Source organism: Hemitrygon akajei, chromosome 1, assembly GCF_048418815.1.
Source record: "Hemitrygon akajei chromosome 1, sHemAka1.3, whole genome shotgun sequence".
Taxonomy (NCBI): Eukaryota; Metazoa; Chordata; class Chondrichthyes; order Myliobatiformes; family Dasyatidae; genus Hemitrygon; species Hemitrygon akajei.
This window is the reverse complement of record NC_133124.1, coordinates 209,519,230-209,544,808: the sequence shown is the minus strand read 5'-3', so window position 1 is coordinate 209,544,808 and position 25,579 is coordinate 209,519,230. Positions and strand designations below refer to the sequence as shown.

At 44.7% G+C, this 25,579-nt stretch overlaps 1 protein-coding gene across 12 annotated transcripts in view; it reads right to left on the bottom strand.

Moving 5' to 3' along the window:
• LOC140734898 (transcription factor COE2) overlaps positions 1-25,579 on the bottom strand; it is a 318,188-nt gene that overhangs the window by 120,737 nt on the left and 171,872 nt on the right. For all 12 annotated transcript variants that reach the window (XM_073059600.1, XM_073059582.1, XM_073059608.1 and 9 more), the window contains one exon: positions 316-397. In XM_073059600.1, coding sequence (XP_072915701.1) covers positions 316-397 — 82 coding nt within the window. The remainder of the gene's footprint in view (positions 1-315; positions 398-25,579) is intronic.

The following is a 25,579-nucleotide window of genomic DNA, read 5'->3' as shown; positions in this document are numbered from 1 at the left end:
TGGAGTGGAGAAAGCGACAGACTGTGCCACAATTTACTCAACTGCCTTTGGTTTGGCCCCAACCTTTGAGGCTGCGTTAGCAGACCCCATCCAAAAACGTGGTGGCACACTCTATCGTTGGTGTTGCCTGGTTTGCAGGCTGAAAAAAATCGTCCAGTCTTTCCGCCAGAGGCAAGTTGCTTGTGGGGGGGGGGGGGGGGGTCACCCCATAGCATTCCTGATCACCTCCTGCCCACGGATCTTATATAACCCTCACCAGAATAGCGACCTCAATCTGTGATACGGAGCGAGCGGGAATGCTTTACGGTACAGTACCTGAAATCGGCGCATGTCCCGAGGGTTCCCCGCTGTTTTCAAACAGTTCTGATTACACTTCAGGAAGAACTTCAAGAAGAATCTGAAAATAAAACAAACATACTTTTTCACTGATGTGCCCCGCAAGAAGCAAAGAACCCTGCAATAAAATCCACATTTCCTTAACTCTGGGAATTCTCTGTTGCGGGAACGTGGTAACTAGGAGCAGCAGTGGGAGTGGGTCGGTCAGCCACTCAAATCTTCCCACCAGTTAAGAAGATCATGTTCAATCTGATTGGAACCTGAAGTCTGCATTCCTGTCTACCCACAGAACCTTTCACCCCCTTGCTTATCAAAAATCTATTGACCTCTGCCTTAAAGACTCTGCATCCACCTTCCTTTGAGGAAGAGAGTTCCAAAGACTCATGACCCTCTGACAGAAAGAAGTTGGCCTCATTTCTGTTAAATTCAGATTTATTCCATATCACATCATTGCCCTTGATAAAGGTCATCTCCTCTTGTGTTTCAATGCTGACCCTTGACCCCTGGTTCTACATCCTCCCATAGGAGGAAATATCCTCTCCATGTCCACCCTGAAAATCCCTCAGGGTCTTACATACTTCAATCAAGACCCTTTCCAGTCATTCCGAACTCTAGTAGGTACAAGTCAGTTCTACCCAACTTAGGTAATTTAATTGTTTATTTTTTATTTAAAGGTACAGCACAGTTACAGGCCCTTCCATCGCAATGAGCCCGCACTGCCCAATTACTCCCACGTGACCTATATGTCTTTTGAAAGTGAGATGAAACCAGAGCACCCGGAGGAAAGCCATGTGCTTATAGGGAGACTGTACAGTGACGAAAATGAACCCGGATTGCTGGTGTTGTCACAGCATTGTGCTAACTGCTATGCCCCACTATATTACTCCACTGTATTCTCCCTTTGTGCAGACCACTGGCAACTGAGATCAGTAGTTCACAACAAAGGACTGGAGAGGAAGGTGCAGTAAAGAGAGGAGGAAGACAGCACTCTGTTGCACAAACTGAGAGATGTGGCAAGGATCTGCTAGTAGTTAAGCGGGGATGCAGTAGAGGGGATAGACTGTGGTCTAAGATGGGAGGAGGGCGATGACTACAATAGGTTTATGGGCCGCCATGCATTTCTAATTCCTGGATGTATTCTGCCACAACTTTCCTCGAAACTGAAAGTGTCGTTCCTGAGACCAAGGTATTTCAGAATCAGGATTATTGAGGAATCAGTTCAGTGCTGGGGTGAGTGAAGTTATCCACACTGGTTCAGGAGCCTGATGGTTGAAGGGTAATAACTGCTCCTAAGCCTGGTGGTGTGGGACCTAAGCTCCTGTATCTCCTTCCTGATGCCTACAGCGAGAGAGAGCATGGACTGGGTGGAGGGGGGTTTGGACGATGGATTTTGCTTTCTTGTGGTAGTGCTTTGTGTAGATGGGATCAATGGTGTGGTATCGAGTCACACGAAGGGTCAACTTGCCTGAGGTGGCAGATTACCTTTTCCAAATGACACCAGTCAACCAGATAATCCAAGCTTTATGGCTACTATTACTGAGAATTCTTATTTTTTTAAAAAAATTCTAGAGTTATTTGTGTTTAAGTACCCCCGACTCCTGTGACAGGATTTGAACTCACAGTTCCAGATCAATGTTTGGGGTGCTCGCCAATAATCTAATCACAACACTACCTTACCCCAAATACTTCAACTCATATTCTCAGTATTATCTATCCACTCATCGATCTGTCCATCCATCCAACTGTCTATCTGTCCACTCATCCGTCTATTCATCCATCCATCCACCCATCCATTCTTCCATCCAAACATTGAATCATCCATTCATTTATTTACCTCTTTATTTTTAAAATTTGAACAATTTTCTTTAGCACATTGGTTGTCAATCTTTATTTGTGTAAAGAGTTTTCATAAATTCTATTGTATCTCTTTATTTTCCTGAAAATGAATCTCAAGATAGTATATGTGACATATGCATACTTTTAATATTAAGTTGACTTTGACGCCCACCCCCTACCCTTTTACCTCTGTTGTTAAACAGCCCTTGATTAACGCACACAAAATACTGGAGGAACTCAGCAGATCAGGCAGTATCTACGGAGGGAAATAAACAATCGAAGTCTTGGGCCGAGATCCTTCATCATAGCTTACATCCAGACTTGGTTATTCCAGTTCACTGTCACCATCTGTTCCTCATAACTCTCATGTCGTCCAAATCTCTGTTCTAATTCCCACCCGTTCGCCCAGCATCTCTGAGCTCACTGACCTAGTTAGGAAGCACCTCAATAGTAAAACATTTACTCTTACTGTCTAATCTCTGTTATAGATTACTACAAACACTGCCCTTCAATTTGTTAACTCCTCCAGCTCTGAGATCCATTAGCAACTCTGTGCTTCTCTAATCTAGGCCTTCTACCCGCCCCTGTGTGTGACTACACCAGTCACAGCCTTGCCTCTAGTTGCTTAGAATTGCCTCCCTAAACCTTCCTCCTTCTCTCTCCTCCCTCATGAGGGGAAAAACAAAATAAAAACTGCAGATCACACAAAATGCTGGTGGAACGCAGCAGGCCAGGCAGCATCTATAGGGAGAAGCGCTGTTGACGTTTCGGGCCGAGACCCTTCGTCAGGACTAACCGAAAGGAAAGATAGTAAGAGATTTGAAAGTAGTGGGGGGAGGGGGAAATGCGAAATGATAGGAGAAGACCGGAGGGGTGGGATGAAGCTAAGAGCTGGAAAGGTGATTGGCAAAAGTGATACAGAGCTGGAGAAGGGAAAGGATCATGGGACGGGAGGCCTAGGGAGAAAGAAAGGGAGAGGGGAGCACCAAAGGGAGATGGAGAACAGGCAGAGTGATGGGCAGAGAGAGAGAAAAAAAAGGGGAGGGAAAACCAAAGTTAGAGAAGTCAATGTTAATGCCATCAGGTTGGAGGCTACCCAGACAGTATATATAAGGTGTTGTTCCTCCAACCTGAGTGTGGCTTCATCTTGACAGTAGAGGAAGCCCATGGATAGACATATCAGAATGGGAATGGGACGTGGAATTAAAATGTGTGGCCACTGGGAGATCCTGCTTTCTCTGGCGGACAGAGCAGACAAACTGGAGATGCTAGAATTCATTTATTTATTTTAAATTTAGGGATACAGCATGGTAACAGGCCCTGTGAGCCTACACCACCTAATTACAGTGTGTGACCTGTTAACCCGTATGTCTTTGGAATGTGGGAGGAAACCAAGGCACCCAGAGGCAACCCACGCAGTCACGAGGACGACATACAAAGTCTTCACAGACAGTGGCAGGAATTGAACCTGGTTCACTTGCGCTGTGATAGCATTTGGCTAACCGCTACGTTAAAGAAGAAGAAGAATAGCCCTTAACTCGGCAGTGGAGTTATCGGGGCACCGTCGTGACGGTGTTTCCGTAGCAAGCTATTCTTGTTTTTACGAGGTCGAGTTGCTAGCTCGACACTCAACCCGACTTGGATTCGAACTCGGGAACCTTCATTCCGGGGTCCGGCGCTGATATTATTGCGCCACCAAGCGGGACAAAACGGCTACGTTAGCCGTCCCAGAAATCTAAAATAAAATCAGAAAATGCTGCCACTCCAGTGCTTAGTGCTCTGATTTATGAAGGGCAAGGTGCCAAAACCCCCTTTTAATGACCCTATCTACCTGTAAAGCCACTTTTTACAGATTCCCAGATCCCTTTGTTCCACCACACACCTCTGTGCCATACTAACCACTGTGCATGTCCCCTCCTGGTTTATCTTGCTAAAGTGCCGCATCTCACACTTACCTGCATTAAGTTCCCTCTACCATTTTCCCAGCTGGTCAAGAACTTAATTCAAACTTTGATAGCCTTCCTCGCTGTCCACTATGCCCCCAAATAGGTGTCATCTGCAAATTTCCTGATCTGCTTTACCACATTATCATCTGTGACAAACAACAACAGACCAGCCCCAATACCAGTGGCACACCACAAGTCACAGGCCTCCAGACAGAGAGGCAACCCTCTACTACCATTCCCTGCCTTTACTTGCTAAGCCAATGCTGAATCCAATTTACTGCTTCATCCTGAACGAGTAAAATATTCCACAACATTTCAAGACTGCAATAACTACTTTACAAATAACTGAATTTATAGATCACTAAATGTTTCCTGAATACAAAATATCCTGTTCAGTTTCTAATATGCTCCAGGAATTGAAAACGAGTTGATAATGAGTGGGCTGGCAAAAATACTGAGGTTAAGTACCCTATTGCTTCGGTCTGCACACAGCTGTATCTGGTTATTAATGTGCGGCTCTTTTACTGTGATTTATTTTACACAATGTGGTGACAAATCTACTTCAACGTCAAGTCTTCAATGAGACTGTGTAGCAGGAGCTGCGTCTGGTTCCCATTTGTAAAACAGGCCTATCATTAAAATATTGCCCACACTTACGTCAACCATGTTATTTGCGACCCATATTTCCTTTTGGGTGGTAGAGTGGAGAATTGTCTCTACCAAAGGAGGTGTAAGGTAGTCCTTCCCTCTGCAAGCCTGCAGATCACCCATGGGCAAGGTGTGTAGCATCTGCTTAGCCCCTCGATCAGGGTCACATGAAGCCATGGGATGATTGTATGAGCAGCTGGTGCATATCACAAGTCCTGGTTATGCGACCACTGACACCAGGCAGACAATCTGAAGAGTATTGATAATGGCTGGGGTCACCCGTCTGGTAAAGACGCTGCCCAGAGAAAGCAATAATGAACTACTTCTGCAGAAAAGTTTGCCAAGAACAATCATGATTGCCTACATCATAGCTGACTTGTAATCTTAAGGTCAATTAAGGATGGAAGAGGAGATGAGGAAAAAAGTAGGAGTAAAGAAGTTTTTTTGAAAGGTTATAGCTTTACTTGTCAGGTGTGTTAATTGTGTCAAATCAAATCAGCAAGGATTGTGCTGGGCAGCCCACAAGTGTTGCCATGATTTCAGCAGCAACATAACATGCCCACAACTTAATAACCCGGATCTCTTTGAAGACGGGAGGAAGCCGGAGCAACTAGAGGAAACCCACGCAGACACACGGAAAACGTACAAACCCCTTAAAGACAGCGGTGCAAATCCTACTGCTGGCACTGTAAAGTGGTTGCGCTAATCGCTACATTACCATGTTGCCCCAAGGCTGCCCAACCATTCAAACCTGCTCTGCCATTCAATATGGTCATCTAGGTCATTGTCATATTCATTTACTAACCCCGTGTCCATTGATATTCCCTTTTTGTCCATCTCTGGTTTGAATGACCACAATGGCTTAGTCTCCACAATCATCCAGAATTCATAAGTTTCACCAACACTCTGAGCAAAACTATTTCTCCTCACCTTCCACCCAATTCTGACACTCTGTCTAATGTGCCCAGACTCCTCAGCTGGGTAAGCATTCCCCTGCATCCATCCCATAAAGCCTGATAAAAATGTTGATAGTAAGATTGCCTATCATTCTTCTAAAGTCCAGAGAATACAGCCCCAGCCTCCTCAATCACTGTTCCTAAAGCAAACCCATCTGGTAAATCTTTACTGGCCTCATTCCTACAGGCATTTAGGGTGACAATGAAGGTCCTCCATCTCTGGCGGTGTTCAGGGCTTCCTTCATTGTGTCAGTAGCTTCCTCTCGGTTTTCACTACTGTCAGTCATGCAGGTCCTGGGTGGGGACTCAGGAATACCATCGCAGTCAGATGTAGAAGGATTCTTCATTGCTGTTTCTGTAACAGTTTTGTTTTACCAGTGAAGGTTGTTAGCCCTGAGCTGTACCCCTGAACCTGGCGGACCAGTGGACCGATCTTAGTCTGGCCTCTACCCTTTGACCTGTTTGGCATAGGTGACCCTACCAAGAGCCAAAGCATAAAGCCCCGACTCCAGCCAGCGTAGCTCTCCCGGTCATTGAGGCACGCAAGTCTCCAAGCCCCACGACAAGGCTGTGGTCCTCTTGGAGGACTGCCCTCATAGGCACATGAATATATAATGAATGGAGAGATATGGACCATATTGACACAGGAGTGACTAGATGGCATTAGCTTAATTAGCTCAGCACAGCACTGAGGGCCGAAGAGCCTGTCCTGTGCTGTATTGCTCTACGTTCTAATGGGGAAGTTCTTTCCAATACGGAACAAAAGTATAGACAAATGGGATGAGCTCAGTTGGCCACAGTATGGCTCTTGACCTCACAGTCTACCTCGTTATGACCTTGAACATTATTATTTGGCTGCATTGCACTTTCTCGGTAGCTGCTACTCTTTATCCTGCATCGTTATTGTTGATCTAGTTCTACCTCAGTGCACTGGGTAATGAATTGATCCTTATGACCAGTATGCTTGGCACAGTTTCCACTGTATTTCAGTACATGTGATTTGCCCCACTGTGTGATGAACTGAGGCTGAGACGATGAGGCTCAGGGGTTCGGGTCCAGGGACTCAATTCTGTTCTGAATGCTGTTGCTTGCTGTAATGTTTGCATGATCTGTTGTTTTCTCTCTCTCTCTCTCTCTCTGTGCTGGTCTTTTTTTTAAATTGTGTTCTTGTTTTGGAGGCTGCCTGTAAGTAGACGAATCTCAAGATTGTATCATTTATACCTGCTTTAATGTACTTTGAACTTTGAACATGTGACAATAATAAACCAATACATCCAGGTCCGCGTCAATTAGTTGGGCCAAAAGGCCTGTTTCCATGCTGTATTACTCAATGACCTCTCATAAATACATCCTTCCTTAGTCAGGAGAACAAAGTTGTCCACAATACTCCAGGTGCATTCTCAGCAAGGTTCTACAAAATTGCAGGAAGTGCTTTATACTCATATACCTCTTAATACTTGGTACAGCTGCACGATGGTCCTACTGGAGTACAAACACACCCAGGTACCTTTGAACATCAACATTACCAAATCACTCACCATTTAATTCATTTTTTTACTGTTACATACACCAAAGTGGATAATGTCACATTTTTCCACATTATTCTGTAACCCGTCCGCCACGTCCTCACCCTCGCACACCACAATGAAGATTTGCTTTGTTGCATATACATCAAAATATGCAATGAAAGGTGTAGTTCTCTTCAAATCAAATCAGCAAAGACTGTGCTGGGGGAAGCCCGCAAGAGTTGCCGCACTTCTGGCGCCAATATAGCATGCCCAGAATGCTCTAACCTAAACCCTAACCACAAGTCTTTGAACTGTGGGGAGAAACTGGAACACTCGGTCACCGGGGGAATGTACAAAATCCCGCAGACGGTGGTGGCACCTGAGCACTGATCGGTGATCACTGGCATCCTAACCGCTATGCTACCGAGCCTACCCCCCCCCCCATATCGCCCCGAATCCTCTTTACATGCGCACAATCCCTGCCGTACTGCCAGCAAACTCGGAAGTGTAAGGCTGGACCTCCCCGGCCGAACTATTGTTATGGATTGTGAAAACCTCGAAGAGGTCAGTGCCAGGTTTCGACGGGAGGTTTAAATGAGCCGTAGCCTACACACTTCAACCTCTCCGAGCACAGCTCGATTTAGTGCCTTCTGGAAGAAGGCAACATTCAATCAATAACCAGTCCAAGCATCTCTCGATCCATATCTGGTGGACAGGCTTGAATTATAACCTTAAATTGATCTTACAAGAAAAACATACTCTGTTTCCATGTTGCTGTTGCAATCTCTTTCTGATGCGATTGTCAGTTACAAAACTTGCCATTTTACTTGCCTCCTGTAGATATCTGTAACAGGGGTTCTTTACAGTTCAGAATCAGTCTCACCATCAAACACTCTCAGAGCGGGGCAGCACATGTTGATTAAAGAATAAAGCTCCCTCTGTAGTCTCCCAGCAAACATTCACAGTGCAGGCACAGAACAGTTTAGATACAGAGTCAAGCTCTCTCTACCCTCTCCCATCAAACAGTCCCAGGCAGGTATGATATGGTCTGCACATAGAGCAAAGCTTCCACTACATTGTCCCATCAAACATTCCCAGGCAGATATGACATAGCTTGCATGTAAAGATAGATAGATAGATAGATAGATACTTTATTCATCCCCATGGGGAAATTCAACATTTTTTCCAATGTCCCATACACTTGTTGTAGCAAAAACTCATTACATACAATACTTAACTCAGTAATAATATGATATGCATCTAAATCACTAACTCAAAAAGCATTAATAATAGCTTTAAAAAAAAAAAAGTTCTTAAGTCCTGGCAGTTGAATTGTAAAGCCTAATGGCATTGGGGAGTAAAGCAAAGGTTCCTCTAACTGTCCCACCAAACAGTCCCAGGAGATATGATATGGTTTGGACATAGAGCAAAGCTTCCTCTACACTGTCCCATCAAACATTCCCAAAGCAGGGATAGTAAGGGTTTGCTATATAGTAATGCTCCCTTCGTTCTGATGGAAGTTCACTGCCTGAATTGCTAATGCTATTTCTCTCTACCATCAAGCAAGAGATACAAAAGTCTTAGGTCCCATACCATCAGGTCCAGAAACAGTTATCACCCTATAACCATCAGGTTCCTGATCCAGCATGGATAACATCACTTACCTCAATGCTGAAATGACTCCACAAACTATAGACTCACTTCCAAGGACTCTATAGTTCATGTTCTCAATATTATTGATGTACATTTTTATTTATTATTCAAATGATTTCTGTACATTTGTTCTTCATTAGTCTTTGGTGTGTATTGTTTTTCTGAAATTTTACTGTATTTCTTTATTTTCTTGTAAATGCCCGCAAGAAAATGAATCTCAAGGTGGTCTACAGTAACATACATGTGCCTTGATAATAAACTTTGACTCTCCGAAAAAGCTGCCCAACCTGCTGAATATTTTCAGCATTTCCTGCTTTCAGTTCAGATTTCTTGCATCGGCCATTTATTGCCTTTCTAAATCTTCCTGTACACTATTTCAGTTAACAGTCCTGAGGCAGGTACACCACTGGTTAACTTCAGTTATGACCTTCTCTGCAACAATACCTTCTCTTCAGAAATAGCTCAATGGTTGAAAAATGTTTTGGAACCCTGAAAGATTTCCAGACAATTCCATTTCCTCCCACATCCCAAAGGTGCGTGGGTTGAAACATTCACTGGCCTCTGTAAATTACCTCAGTGTGTAAATGAGTGGTAAAATCTGGCAAGATTTGGAGGGGGGGCGGTGCTTGGGAGACAGGGGAAACTAGAGGGGAGTGGGATGTTCTAAGAGCTGCCAATGACCCAATGGCCCAATGGGCCAAAATTGCCTTCTATGACATAAGGAATTATGCTACAGTGTAAACACTAATCTTCTTTCCTTTCTCCCGAATCTGAGAGCACTCGGTTCTTCTGAACTGCCCATCACACTGCTGGCGTTTAGGGCAGCAGTGAAGGTCCTCCATCTCTGGTGATATTCAGGGCTTCCTCCACCATGCCAGTGGCTTCTTCTCGGTTTTCACTGCTGTCAGTCACGCAAGTCCCGGGTGGGGACTCGGGAATAATATCGCACTCAGACGTGGAAGGATTCTTCATTGCTGTTTCCGTCACAATTCTGTCTTACCAATCAGGGTTGTTAGCCCTGAGCTGAACCCCCAAACCGGTGGACACTTTTAGTCTGGCCTCTACTCTTTGACCTGTTTGGCATGGATGACCCTACCAAGAGCCAGAGCATAAAGCCCTGACTCCAGACAACAAAGCTCTCCAGGTCATTGAGGCACGCAAGCCTCCAAACCACAACAATGCTGTAGTCCTATTGGAAGATGGTAAACATAACCACCCCTTTCTTTTGGACTTGAGTTGCAGAGTCAAACCATCCCTTTCGGTAAACCCAGGTCCAACTCATCAGTAAACACAGGAGATGCAGTGGAGTCACATCTTTCTATATACACATCAGCTAGTGGACCCCAACAGGAGATTCCTGCAGGTTGTGTCTGAGGTTCACCATTTACAACTTATAAAAAAAAGTCCAGATGAAAGTTGTGTGAAGAACTGCGTGTTTTCAGATTAGAGAGAAAGGACAGAAGATTAGTGTTTACTTTGTGCTCCTGACTCACGATGTCCCAGAGAGCTGTGAAGCCACAATTGTAATTGTCAAAAACACCTCCATTTTCACTCAGTGAGCCCTTGCAGACAGCAACAAGATAATGATAAGACAATTGCCGATGGTGTTTTCTTCCTTCACTATTATACAATCAAAGATTAATAATCTGGAGTGGAAACATGATAACATCAAGCCCGTTTTGTATTACCTTGGCCACTTGACTAGGTAGAGTGATAGAGTCCTAGAAAGATACCATAAGACCATAAGTTATAGGAGCAGAATTAGGCCATTTGGCGTTCATTTCGCCATTGTGTGGCTAAAGAAATTCCTCTTCATCTCCATTCTGTATTGTCATTCCCCTATTCTGAGGCTGTGTCCTCTGGTCTTAGACTGTTCCAGTACAGGACACATCTTCTCCACATTTCCAGAGGCCTTTCAACATTCAATAAGTTTCAATGAGATCCCCTCATTCTTCTAAACCAGTGAGTATAGGTCCAGGGCCGTCAGAAACTCCTCCTATGATAAGCCTCTCAATCCCAAATCATTTTCGAGAACCTCCTTTGAACCCTCTCCAATGGCAGCTCATCTTTTCTTAAATAAGAAAGCCAAAACTGCTCACAATACTCCGAGTGAGGCCTCACTAGTGCCGTAAATAGACTCAACATCTAGTCCTCTCAAAACGAATGCTAACATTGAATTTGCCTTTCTGAGCACCAATTCAATCTGCAGATTAACCTTTAGGGAGTCCTGCACAGGGACCCCTAAGTTCCTTTGTAGCTCAGAGTTTTGAATTTTCTCTCCATTTAGTAAATATTCTGTGCTTTTATTTCTTTTAGCAAAGTGCAAGACCATACACTTCCCAACATTATATTCCATCTGCCGTGTCTTTGCCCATTCTCCTAATCTGTGAAAGTCCTTCTGTAGCCTCTCTACTTCCTCAAAACCACCTGCCCTTCCACCTATCTTCACAGCACAGAAACGGGTCCCTTGCCCTCATGGGAGAACTAGGCTGAGTTATTGTGGAAGCTTCTGTTGTTGGGTACCCAAGATAGCCAAGACTTTCTGACACCAAGCTGTATTTGGTACAACTCTAAATAAATCTCACTTCTGTTCACCCCGGTCCTCCCACTTGCTTCCCACTTCCTGACCTAAAGCACAGACTCCAAATCCCCCTGACTCAATCCCAGAGTCTGTACTGACCATAAAGCACCTAACTACCCTAATCCTACACTAACCCATTTTCTATTCTCCCGTCATTTTCCTCAACTCTCTACCACTCACTAGCACACTAAGAGAAGATCATCGGTGTCTCTCTTCCCGCCATTACGGACATTTACACTACACGCTGCATCTGCAAAGCAAACAGCATTATGAAGGACCCCACACACCCCTCATACAAACTCTTCTCCCTCCTGCCGTCTGGGAAAAGGCACCGAAGTATTCGGGCTCTCACGACCAGACTACGTAACAGTTTCTTCCCCAAGCCATCAGACTCCTCAATACCCAGAGCCTGGACTGACACTTTGCCCTACTGTCCTGTTTATTATTTATTGTAAATGCCTGCACTGTTTTTGTGCACTTTATGCAGTCCTGGGTAAGTCTGTAGTCTAGTGTAGCTTCCTCTGTGTTGTTTTTTTATTACGTAGTTCAGTCTAGTTTTTTGTACTGTGTCATGTAACACCATGGTCCTGAAAAACATTGTCTCATTTTTACTATGTACTGTACCAGCAGTTATGGTCGAAATGACAATAAAAGTGACTTGACTTGACTTGAAGAGAGATTTATAATGACCAATTAACCTACCCAACTGCATGTCTTGAGGGAGGAAACTGGAGCACCCAGAGGAAGCTCACACAGTCATGGGGAGATGGAGAATATTATGCATAGACAACACCGGAGGTCAGAATTGAAGTCCCAGATGTGATCCTCCACTGCTCCATGTGAGAGGTGCAACTGAAGGGGTCAGAACCTGTGCAATGATCCTTCTGACACACATGGGAGAAATTGGCTGAGTTATTAGACCATAAGGCATAGGAGCAGAATTAGGCCATTGACCCATCGAGTCTGCTCCGCCATTCCATCATGGCTGTTCCTTTATTTCTCGTCCTCAGCCCCACTCCCCGGCCTTCTCCCCATAACCTTTGATACCATGTCCAATCAGGAACCCATCAAACTCTCCCTTAAATATAGCCAATGACCTGGCCTCCACGGCTGCCTGTGGTAATAAATTCCACAAATTCACCACCCTCTGGCTAAAGAAATTTCTCGGCATCTCTGTTTTGAAGGGACACCTCTCTATCCTGAGGCTGTGCCTTCTTGTCCTAGCCTTCCCCCATCATGGGAAACATCCTTTCCACATCTACTCCATCTAGGCCTTTCAACATTCGAAAAGTTTCAATGCAATCTCCCCTCATCCTTCTAAATTATTCTGGGAGTGTCTGTCACTGGGTACCCAGGATAACCAGGACTTCTTGACACTGAGCTGGAATGGGACAACTTTAGCTTCCCTTCAGTTCACTCCTGGCCTCCCATCACCACCTTGGGCTCCATGGTAGCACAGCAGTTGGTGTACCACTTTACAGCATCAGAGATCACCAATCAGGGTTCAATTCCCACCGGGCTGTCAGGAGTTCATACGTTCTCTCCGTGACCACATGGGTTTCACTCCAGACTCCCCCCTTATCTCAAAGACACATGGATTAGGGTTCAATTCCCACCAGGCTGTCAGGAGTTCATATGTTCTCTCCATGACCACATTGGTTTCACTCCAGACTCCCCACTTATCTCAAAGACGTATGGATTAGGGTTCAATTCCCACCGGGCTGTCAGGAGTTCATACGTTCTCTCCGTGACCACATGGGTTTCACTCCAGACTCCCCCCTTATCTCAAAGACGTATGGATTGGGGTAGGTAAGTTATGAACACGCTGTGTTGGCACCGGAAGCATGGCAACACTTGCGTGCTGCTTCCAGCACATCCTCGTTGAAACAAACAACATATTTCACTATACATGTTGTAGCAGTTACACGAAAACAACCCAAAACCGCACAGACTAAGCATGGGGGGGGGGGGGGGGGTGTTGACCCTGATTGACACACTTCCCATAATAATGAATTTCCAAAGTCGAGAAAAGTACATTTCATCCTTTATTACGAAACCAGCAAAGACGAACAATCGTGTGGTGATTAAAAAAACTAGCAAAACTAAAACCAGCGATAAAACGGTCTGAGCATTTGCGTTAGCGATATAACGGTCTAGCGGTAGTGTTAGTGGTTCACAAAAAAAAAATAATTCCGACTTCTTCTCTGGCTCTGACAAGGCTAAACTGAACTTGGACAAACATGAATACGAACTGTAACTATACTGATTCGCTTCGAACACGCTTACCCGTGTTACACAGGTTACCCGTAATAATGGCGCAATACAAAATACAATACAGACAGAAAATAGATACCTGGCTCCTACACCTGTGACAAATTAAAATCTAATCATTAATTCTGCATCCTATTCCAACACAGTCTTCAAACACCCCACCCCCCCCCCCCCCACCACCTCCACTCAGGCCCACTGTACCACCTTCTCTGTTTCCATCCTTCATTCTCTCATTCTCCATCTCTGCAGCCCAAACCCTATCATCCCACCATCACCCTATCACCCTCTCCATCTAATCTCCAGGCTCGTCTAGTCTCTTGATCACTTGGCCCTGTACCTATTGATGTTCCAGATGGAATTCCTACCATTTATAACTCCAGGCTACATCCAGTCCATGGCTCCCATCCATCGTTTTTGGCCAATCATTGACACAATGCCTTTGCCCTCCCCAAAAACGCCAGGCATAGGCTCCCAGTTCCATACCAACCTTAGGCCCAGGTTCTAGTTGCCTTCCACAATGCCTGACTATCAAAACCACAACCAAAGGCCAGAGCTCTGATCCTCTTCCCAACCAGTCCCTCCCCACCCACTAATCAAAGCCTCAAGCCCTGATCCAAACTAATTCAATCTTCAGCATATCTAGATTTGGCAGTAGGGATTAGCTATCTGGCTGATCAAAACCCCCATCACCCAACTCTGGATCTCTAGCCCAACATGGTCTTTGCAGAGGGTGGAACCAGAAGGTGGAGCCAAGGTCTCTGAAGTTGTAGCTCAGGTTTCATTATTAAAGTAGGTATATGTCACCTTATACAGCCCCAATATTCATCTTCCTGAGGGAAGATTCATCAAATTTATAGAATAGTAACTGGTGAATGGATAAGCTGAGAATAGAGAGCTCCTGCTTCTGACCGCTTACCTGGCAACCTCCTCAACTAGGAAGTTAGCCCCACAGGGATGATAAACACCTTGTCTATAGGAATGTCTTATGATCTTAAACCCAGTGGGTTACAGGGAGAAGGAAGGAGAATCGGGTTGAAAGGGATAATAAACCAGCCATGATGGAATGACAGAGCAGACACGGGCTGAATGGTCGAATTCTGCTTCTAGCCTTATGGTCTTAAACCCACTCTTCATTCTTTGGAATAATGCCCTGCTTTCGTCGGTGGTCCACCACCCCCCAACACCCACCCTATGATGGCAGTGTGGGGCATTTACCTGAGGTACTCCAGGCTTGTTGAGGGCTGGGAGAGTTGGAGGGGTCAGGCAGTCTGTCGGGGAATGGGTCCAGGACAGAGGAAGGACACAATCACCTGAAAGGGTTAAGGTAGATTCCAGAAGCCTAGCTCTTAAAATAGCAGATGTGAAGCTGCTGGTCCCAGGTGAACTCCAAGTGGTTTCATTTTTTTTTCCAGTCACCATAGCAACCACATTTTGTAGCGCAGTCCTGCAACCCCCTCAAGACAACCTCAGACACGAACACAGCTCTGCAATCTTCCTGCTCTCCAGCTGACAGGCAGTGGCTTGGATTCCCCAAGACTTGTGAACAGAAAAGCTCCTTGCCTGGTTTATTGGGGAGGCTAAGCAGAAGAAAAAAAATCTTGGTGCATTTTACAACTTTGGACAAATGCATCAAAAAATCAAGAGGTCTTGAGTTCTAGTTGGTCGGAAAGTCAGAATTGGAGTCTACTTCCAGATGAAGACATTATAAAGAACAAATATTTCCTTCTAGCTCTGTATTTAAAAACATTTTCCACGACATGGCCTTGTGTACAGTTCTGTTGCCATCTTTATTTTGGCCATTGTTTTAACTTTTGTTCAGTTCCCTTTCCTTTGCTCTGAGAAGCAAGTTGTCCTCAGTAGCTTACCTGAGAGGCCTTCTTGCTATGGGAGACAGTTGGTTCTGAGGGGTCTATCCAGTAATGGAGCCTAATACAACAAGGCCAATTCCCATCACCACACAAAATGGACATCAGGAGAAGGAACATTGGCTGATTTTGCTAATAACAATTTTTGGGGGTGAGGGGCCTGGCAGCAACAGACATAGGAATGGAAAAATCTCAACGGGTCAGGCAGCATCTCTGGACAGAAATGTTGTAGGTCGAGGCCCATCATCTGAACCATTTCCCTCCACAGACACTGCCTGACCTGCTGAGTGTTGCTCCAGATTCCAGCATCTGCTGTCCCTTGTGACTCTGTTTGGGACGGGCAGGATGAGCTTGGGTTTCAGGAGTGAGATTGGGCTTCAAGAGCATTAAAAATGGGATTTATATGTGTTTAGTGCATATGGATTTTGGTGTGCCAAAGCTCCTGCTGCCATTTTCCTCTATAAATTTGAGAGATTTAAGAACAAGGCAGGATCAATCAAGGCAGTATAGTACCTCTGTGCTTAATTCTTCAATTAAATCTCCCTTTCTCTTGAGAGTTATTTTTTTAATTGCTGAAGAGTGGAATAAGTAGAATCGTTGTTCAGTTTAACTACCTGGGGAAAGAACTTTTAAGTTGACGTGACGTTTTCGCTTTAATGGCCCTATAGCGCTTTTCAGAAGGGAGCCTTTGGAAAAGGCAGTTTGCAGGGAGGGTCATGTCTGAAATGATTTTCCCTACCCTCTTCTTTGTCCTGGACACACACAAGTTTTGCAGAGATGGTAGATTACAGCCAATGAAACACAGTACTTGAGCAATATTAGTTTGGTTTTCCAAGCGGAAGCTGCTTGGGGGTATATTGAGTGCAAATCCCTGAGAGCTAGACAGTCTGCCTCCTTGCTTGTTCATGTTAAGTCCATTATTATAGAGTTTAAGAGTCACGGGGTAATGATGCAGCTCTATAAAACTCTGGTTAGGCCACACTTGGAGTACTGTGGCCAGTTCTGGTCGCCTTACTATAGGAAGGATGTGGAAGCATTGGAAAGGGTACAGAGGAGATTTACCAGGATGCTGCCTGGTTTAGAGTGTATGCATTATGATCAGAGATTAAGGGAGCTTGGGCTTTACTCTTTGGAGAGGAGAAGGATGAGAGGAGACATGATAGAGGTATACAAGTTATTAAGAGGAATAGATAGAGTGGACAGCCAGCACCTCTTCCCCAGGGCACCACTGCTCAGTACAACAAGACATGGCTTTAAGGTAAGGGGTGGGAAGTTCAAGGGAATATTAGAGGAAGGTTTTTTACTCAGAGAGTGATTGATGCATGGAATGCACTGCCTGAGTGAGTGGTGGAGGCAGATACACTAGTGAAATTTAAGAGACTACTAGACAGGTATATGGAGGAATTTAAGGTGAGGGGTTACATGGGAGGCAGGGTTTAAGGGTCGGCACAACATTGTGGGCCGAGGGGCCTGTACCGTGCTGTACCATTCTATGTTCTATTATTATCATCTCTCCCTCCCTTCCTCATTTTCTGTTGCCTACAATTTCTGCTTGCGCTTATTTATATCAGTGCAGGCCTGCCCCGATACACAAGGGACCACTGATGCCTTTACCCAGATGGGTGAAGGTAGGAGAGGGGGAGAGGTTTTGTACCTACACAGGTAAAGGGATTAAATCTCAGGAGGTGAGCAGACTCCCTCGACACATTTAAGAATTCTATAGTTGCAGGGAAATCTCAATCTTAAAATATGATGTGTGCCACTTTCAATCCAGTTTCAGGGGCTGTTGTCTCCAATGCTTTACTGCTTCTTCCCTTCGCTCTGTGTTTGCTTCAAACTTTTATACCTTATTGGCCCCATTTCCTAGAGCTGACTCTCTTTTCTTTCCCTCCGCTAGCCTGCAGATCACCCGAGGGCAAGGTGTAGCACCTGCTTAGCCCCCCCCCCCCCCCACCGATCAGCCCTGGGGGCAGGTGGTGGATGGTCGCTTGAGCAGCCGGTGCATGTCACAAGTCACAAGTTATGCGACTACTGGCACCAGGCAGGCAATCTGCAAAGAGCGTTGATAATAACCGGGATCACCCGTCTTGTAAAGACACTGCCCAGAAGAAGGCAATGGCACACCAGTTCTGTAGAAAACTTTGCCAAGAACAATCGCGGTCATGTATTGAGAAAAGTGTCAGAACAACAGCGTGAGGAGAGTCTTCCCAAAGGCAATAAAGGCAGATGGAAGACCATCATCGCCCACGTCATACAACACAGCACATAATGATGATGATGATAACTCTCTTTTTCCTCCAGCTTTGTTATACCCCCATCTCCCTCCCTGCCTATTAACAGGACTCATTGCAATGTTGAGCAACTCCCCCCAGGATCTCAACACCATGGAACATCTTACTTTCTGTCATTAGTCCTCCTACAACCTAATTTTTAATTAATTCTTTTGCTCTCTTTACCAGGCTAAAGAGCCCTGGTAGAACTACACCCGATATATTCGTGTCATCGGGACAAACAGGGCCAAAGCCAGCCTGTTAACCCATGTCTGCACCATCCGCTATCAATCCCATTTATCCGTACTTGTTCTGTTGCCTTCTACAACTTCATTGGCAATTCAACATGGATAGGTTGGGCAGAAGGGCCTGTTTCCGGTTGTAAAAAGCTATGACTGTCTTCAAGTAGATGTCTTATGTATGTATTTATTTATTTGTTTAGAGATACAGCCCAATGAGCCTGCACCATCCAATTACACCCATGTGATAAATTAACCTATATATCGGCTTGAAGTAAGAAGCTGGAAGGTGATAGGTGGAGGAGGTGAAGAAAAAAGAATCTGATGGGAGAAGACAGTGGACCATGGGAGAAGGGCCCTCATGAAGTAGGACTTTGCCATGGAATATGTACAATATGGACATATCCTCTAGACTGAGGAACCATGCTGAGAATAATAAACACTGCCCAGTCCATCATGGACTGCCACTTACTCTCATTCGGTCCTTCTTCACTGTAAGTTGCATCAGGAACGCTAACAGTGCTGGGAAGTGCTCCTAACACCCTGGCCATACTCTTCCCTCTCACGTGCCTTCTGGGGGAAGATTCAGGAGGATGGATGCCTGGACAACTAGACTCAACAGCAGTTTCTTTACCGCTGCTTTCGGACTCCTGAACAATCACCTCTTTCACATCCTCACCTCTTTCATATCCCCTTCCTGGTGCTGCTGTCGCTTTCTCTCACCAGACCCTTAATTATTACCTTAGTTGTTCTATAGCATTGCATTGCACACTGCCTCAGAGTACACTACAACTTTGCATCATTATGCCGCTCTGCGTTTGTTGATGCACTTAATATTCTATTTATTAATGCCTTGTTTACTCTGTAAGCTTCACGCAGGCAAGTAATTTCATTGCACCCCGGTGAATTTGACAATAATCTAGCCCGAATCTGAAGTACAAAAGAAATACCTACCACTAGCTCCTAACACCATACAGTCCTGTACACCAGTGGACTGAATGCCAGGTAGTATACTATTTGTGAGGAGAGGCATCAAGAACTTCCAAAGTCCTGACACCTGCTCCGCTATCAAAAACCCACAGAGCAGTTGAAGGCTCTAGGCCAGTCAGTTATGACCCATGAACAAGCGTTGACCGATGAACCTATTTTCTGAGATGCATGAGGTGCATGCAAGCTCAATTTCAACACTTAAGAGAAGTTTGGCAGGTACATGGATAGTAGGGATATGGAGGGCTATGGGCCCGGTCTAGATTGATGGGAGTAGGCAGTTTAAATGGTTTGGGACAAAGGGCTTGTTTCTATGCTGTACTTTTCTGTAACTCTGTGACCTAGCACTCCTGAACCTGGTGGCTTCCTTGATGTCCGTTTGCTCAACGTGCTAAACTCCTTCCTCTTTTCTCCCCTCTTTCGCACTCTCTCAAAGTCTGCTAACCTCTGCGTGACCACGAGACGCCAAGCACCCGCTAGATTTGTTTAGCCCTCACTGACTTTCATCAGATTTCCAGAGATTTTCAGTCCTGATAAAGGGTCTCGGCCTGAAACTTTGACTGTTTATTCCCTTCCATAGATGCTGCCTGACCTGCTGAGCTCCTCCAGCATTTTGTGCGTGTTGCTCAAAGTTTCCTGCATCTGCAGGTGATTTAGCCTGCTCAGTCAGGCTTGAATGGGAGGCACCTTCAGAACAACATCTCAACAGGGGAGTGAGTGGCAAAAATAATACTGCTCATTTTGCACGTTCCTAAACTCAGACACAAGTGTAAATAATCCGGCCTAACAACGGGAATGCTCACAGAGTGGATCAAGGACAAAATTCAACCCAAATCTCTATTAAAGGGAAGTCTTTAAAATTGATGGGAGAGGACCATGTGAGCCGCTGAGCAGATGTACTTGATTATTCATGATGGAAGAGGGCGAAATCCCCCAGCCTCACTGACAGAGCCATTTGTTTGCACCACTGCTGATGTAAGTGTGCCTTTGCAAATCCAACAACTCATCGCAGTGGTTCCTGCCAGAAGATATTGCAGAAAGCTAAGGTGTCTTTTGTGGGCTGTGAGAGAGAGAAATCGCGTATCGACTCTGCTGAGATGAGACTCCAGGGAAACTTACCCAACCATATTTCATCCTACAGTCTGCAAGCTAACCTTGATACTATTCCAGATTACTTCACTGCCTAACAACCTATCCGAGCTGATATTGAGAGTGGACATGTTTCCATTAGGAGGAGAGTCCAGAAGCTGAGGGCACGGCCTCAGATTAAAATGACGCCCCATTAGAAATTAGACTAGAGGAATTTCTTCAGCCAGATGCTGGAGGATCTGTGAAACTTGTTGCCACAGAGCGCTGTGGAGTCCAAGTCATTAGGTTCTTCATTGGTAGGAGGGTTCAGCAATATGGGCAGAAGGTAGGAGAATGGGCTTGAGAAGCATCATCCACAATTGAACAGCAGAGCAGGCAATGAGCTGAATGACCTAATTCTGCTCCTATCTCTAAGGGTCTTACAGTTAACAAAAAATTACCACACACACACACTATATATCCGTTAGTCTTGATAGACCATGGATTTTCCATGAAGTTTCCAGGGCACAAGCCTGGGCAAGGTTTTTCTTTGTGGAAGACCTGCAGTTGCCCAAGCTGCAAGTCTCCCCTCTTCACGCTACCGATGTTGTCCAAGGGAAGGGCATTAGAACCCATCCAGCTTGGCACCGGTGTCATCGCAGAGCAATGTGTGGTTAAGTGCCTTTCTCAAGGACACACACGCAGCCTCAGCCAAGGCTCGAACTAGCGACCTTCAGATCACTAAAAGAACGCCTTAACCACCTGGCCACGCACCAACATTGTATGTGTGTGTGTACATAGATATATAGTTTAAGAATTCTTGTTCATTTAAATAATTAATTATGAGTTATATGGAAATTTACATTAATTGTATATGTCATCATGCTACCATGTGCTACGTGTGCACCTTGCTTAAAGTAAACTCGAATTAGACCCATATTCATGGACTCCAGTGTCTTCCTTTGAATTAGTTTATATGTTTTGAAGTTACAAAATATAACAGAGGTTCCCACCTTGCCGTGGACACCTACCATTAACCGACGGGTCCGTGGATCCCTGGATGGGTAACCCTGACCTATGCAACGGTGAGGGAACTTTGTCTTTTGGATGTGACATTACACAAGGGCTCCGCTTGCCCATTCAGGCAGTCACAAAAGATCGTGCATAACTATCGTAAAAGGCTTCCCAGCCACGATCTATTCCTCGACATCACTGAAGAACAGACGTTGCACTCAGTGGAATCTTACTGTGCACTGTCTGGCGCTGCACCTACAATGCAACAGTGTGACTGCACTAAAATATGCTTTGTTAGCCACGTCTAAGAGGCGGTGAAAGGTGCTATATAAATGCTGTTTGTTAAACAGATCAATTTTACAGAGGCTGGTATTTTAAGTGGCTCTGAACATACAGAACACCCCTGAGATTAACCCATCCCTAGCTCCTAAAATACTGTTGTTGTCATCAGCAAGTTAATTAAAAATCTTCTTCTGGTCTTTTGTGCCACTCTTTTCCTGCTTCCTAATATTCAGCGATGCAGAAATATTAATTTAGGCCTTTTGAGAGTTAAGTTGTATTCTCTTTCTGGTAGCAAGTAGCTCGCTATAGTCGAATGTCCCAGTATGGATGTCTCAACTGACATCTCAATGGTTTTATATTCAAATTAAATTCTGACACAATTATTGAAAATAATTCCAAAGCTCCTGGGTTGAGATTTGAGGTGTCGATTTATACCTTAAAGACTGTATGAGTTTGTAATTGCAAATGAAGTGTTCTCAAAAGAAAGTCCAGAGAGAATTCTTCATCGGATGAGAGAAATTATCTTGTCTAGAACAATATAATTTTATTGCAGAAAAGCGGAGCCCATTCCTTCAGGTAAACACTCCCACTAATTACTTGTATGACAGATGAAGTACAGCAAGCCGTACTTTCTATATAAGATTGCAAATCCTTCTTGGGCTTAAGAATGATGCTCCCACAATTGGAAAGGTCATCGTCTACCCCCTTTGTCCTATGAGGCTGGATACTGAAAAATACTTTCATCTAATTATCAATCCCTCACTCACATCTAGCCTTCAGCTGTTTTTTTTTTACCTCTCTCTCTCGAACCACTCAAGTTCTGCTTTGTTTTCCCACAGAGTCCATTTTATTGAGTTTTTCTATATCACATTGAAGCTGCCAATCTTCCCCCCCACCCCCCCACCCGCCACCTACCATCCTCACTAAGCTGAGGTCAAGTCTCATTATGAGGCCTCCCACTTAAATTTCTTTTCCATTCCTCCCTCGATCCTCTCCTCTGGGAATCTCTGCAGCTTTTTACAGCCAAGCTAATTGTAAACATGAGAGATTCTGCGGATGCTGGAAATCCAGGGCAATACACGCAAAATGCAGAAGGAAGGGCTTTGGCCCAAAACGTCGACTGTTTATTCCTCACCCTAGATGCTGCCCGACCTGCTGAATTCCTCCAGCATTTTGTGCGCACTACAGCCAAGCTAATCCTTGTTTCTAAATGTACCCCCTTTCTTTGAGACATTGCAATATCTTCCTAACTAAGAACAGAAGCCATAAAGACCATGCAAAATTTGGAAACCTTTCCCAAACTGGGAATGTCCTGTTGAGTCAATTGACTGCAGTACACAAAGTGCAAGTGAAGCATTCTTGGATGAAACACGTTCAACTGTAGGGAAAGCAATCCGCAAGTCATTGTGAATTGGAATTCATAGGATTACACTTTACAAGTGCAAGTAAAGGTTTTATAGATGGCACAAAGTCCAGCAGAGAACCTAGACCTGGAGTTCCCAACAATTTTTATGCCATGGACCCCTACCGTTAACCAAGGGGTCCAAGGACCCGAGGTTGCGAATCCCTGTCCTAGACTGATACTCGTATGCAATGGTGAGAGACTTTTGACTTTTCAATGTGACATTACCCAGGACATGCCCTCTTCTCATTGTTACCATCAGGAAAGAAGTACAGAAGCCTGAAGGCACACAGTGAACAGTTCAGGAACAGCTTCCTCCCCTCTGCCATCTGATTTCTAAGTAGACTTTGAACCCATGAACACTACCTCCCTTTTTCATTATTTCTGCTTTTGCACTACTATTTTTACATTTAAATATTTAATGTACATGTATATACTTACTGTAATTCATTTATTTTTTCTATATTTCCATGTATTGCATTGTATTGCTGCCACAAAGCTGACAAATTTCGCCACATACGCCAGTGATATTAAACCTAATTCTGATTCTCATTCTGAAAAGCGCGTGCAGTCAGTGGCCACTTTATTAGGCACAGGTGGTACTTCCTGTACCTAACAAAGTGGCCACTCAGTGTATGTCCATGCTCTTGTGCTGCTGTTGCTCATCCACTTTAAGGTTCAGAGATGCTCTTCTGCACACCACTGCTGTAGCGTGTGGTTATTTGAGTTACTGTCACCCTCCTGTCAGCTTGAACCACTCTCCCCTGACCTCTCTTATTAACAAGCATTTTTGTCCACAGAACTGCTGCTCACTTGGATATTTTCTGTTCCTCACTTAATTCTCTGTCAGCTCTAGAAACTCTTGTGCGTGAAAATACCAGGAGATCAGCAGTTTCTGAGATACTCAAACCACCCCATCTGGCACCAACAAGCTTCCATGGTCAAAATCACTTAGATCACATTTCTTCCCCATGCTGTTGTTTGGGCTAAACAAACAACTGAACCTCTTGACCATGTCTACATGCTTTTTATGGATTGAGTAGCTGACACACGATTGGCTGATTAGATACCTGAATTAATAAGCAGACGTACAGGTGTACCTAATAAATTGGCCACTGAGGGTATGTCTGAAATTCAGAAGTTGATTTTATATAGGGACTACACAGGGATAGAAAAAAACCCAGTCCCATATAAACATAGTTAAAATAGTTGGGGCAGCAGATGAATACAACAGCTGCCTCACACTGTCAGTGATCTGGGATTAATCCTGATCTCTGGGTCTGTCTACACGGGTACCGTCCTGGAGATCCAGTTTCCACCCACTTCCGAAATACACCCACATTGTCAGGCAAATTGGCCATTGTAAATTGCCCCTTGTGTGTAGGTGAGTAGTAGAGAGAGTAAACAGGTACCTGATGGCATGAATTAGATGGGCCAAAGGGCCTGATTCTGTCCTGCAGGACGCAATCTAGCACTGAACCCTATGGCAACGTATTAAAGATCCACAGATCTACAACTTGGAGCTGCATATGGACTTCAGGAGAAACGTGTCTTCTCTCTCGCCACCAGCAACTCTACAGTCAGCACCGTTTCAGCATTCAGGTTCCCGGCCATCGTTATGGGGCGGCACGGTAGTGTAGTGGTTAGCACGACGCTTTACAGTATAGGAGACCCGGGTTCAATTCCTGCCTCTGCCAGTGAGGAGTTTTGATGTTCTCCTCGTGACAACGTGAGTTTCCTCTGGGTGACCCAGTTTCTTCCAACTGGATTAAACAATCAGTTAATTGATCATTGTAAATTGTCCAGAGATTAGGTTCGGATTAAATCGGGGGATTGCTTGGCTCAAAAGGCCAGAAGGGCCGATTCTGCACTGTATCTCAATGAATTAATATTTTCCCCTGCAGTACCTCATGTGGGAGAACTACAACTCCTTCATTAATAAAAAGGCTCCACAGAGGATGTATTTCTCAGTATCTTCTCCAGAACATACTGGTGTGATTCTACACTGCCATCCCAGAGAGCATCCTCACATTAACCGTTACCGCCTGGCTGGCGCTGCATCCTTGCACAACGTACGGAAAGTACAGCAAAACATCAGGTCAGCAGGAAAGGTCACAAGCTGCGGCCCACTACCACCGCTGGATTTGTATATGTCCAGCATAAAGCAGCAGGCAGGAAAATTCATTACAGGCACTACACACCCGGCAAACTGCCTTTTCTCTAATGAAAACACCAGAGGGCTATTAAAATAAAGACTTCACACCATCTTAAAAGTTTCTTACCCCAGGAAGTTCATCTGATCAATCATTTTAGTTAGCCTCCCCAACCCCCTCTATCTATCACCTCAGTCACGACAATGCACAGTAATCACTTCAAAACCTTATTATAATGCTGTTTACATTGTAAATACATGCTGGTATTTATGTATTTATGCACATTTTATTCCATATCTGTAAGTTAGCCTCTAACTTTATTCTTATATAATTCTTAATAATTGTTGAATGTTGTTGGTTTGGTTACCTGCCACACCAACGCACCACAGCAAATTCCTAAACTATGTAAATGTATATGGTGAATATAGTTGATTCTTGATCTTTAATTAACACGCTTCTACAGAAGACTGTAAGCTCCTGTGTAACTGGCAGCTCCTTCTTCTCTGAGCCAGAAGGATAAATGTCAATTCCCACTCTGAAGACTTGAGCACAAGACCCAGCGGA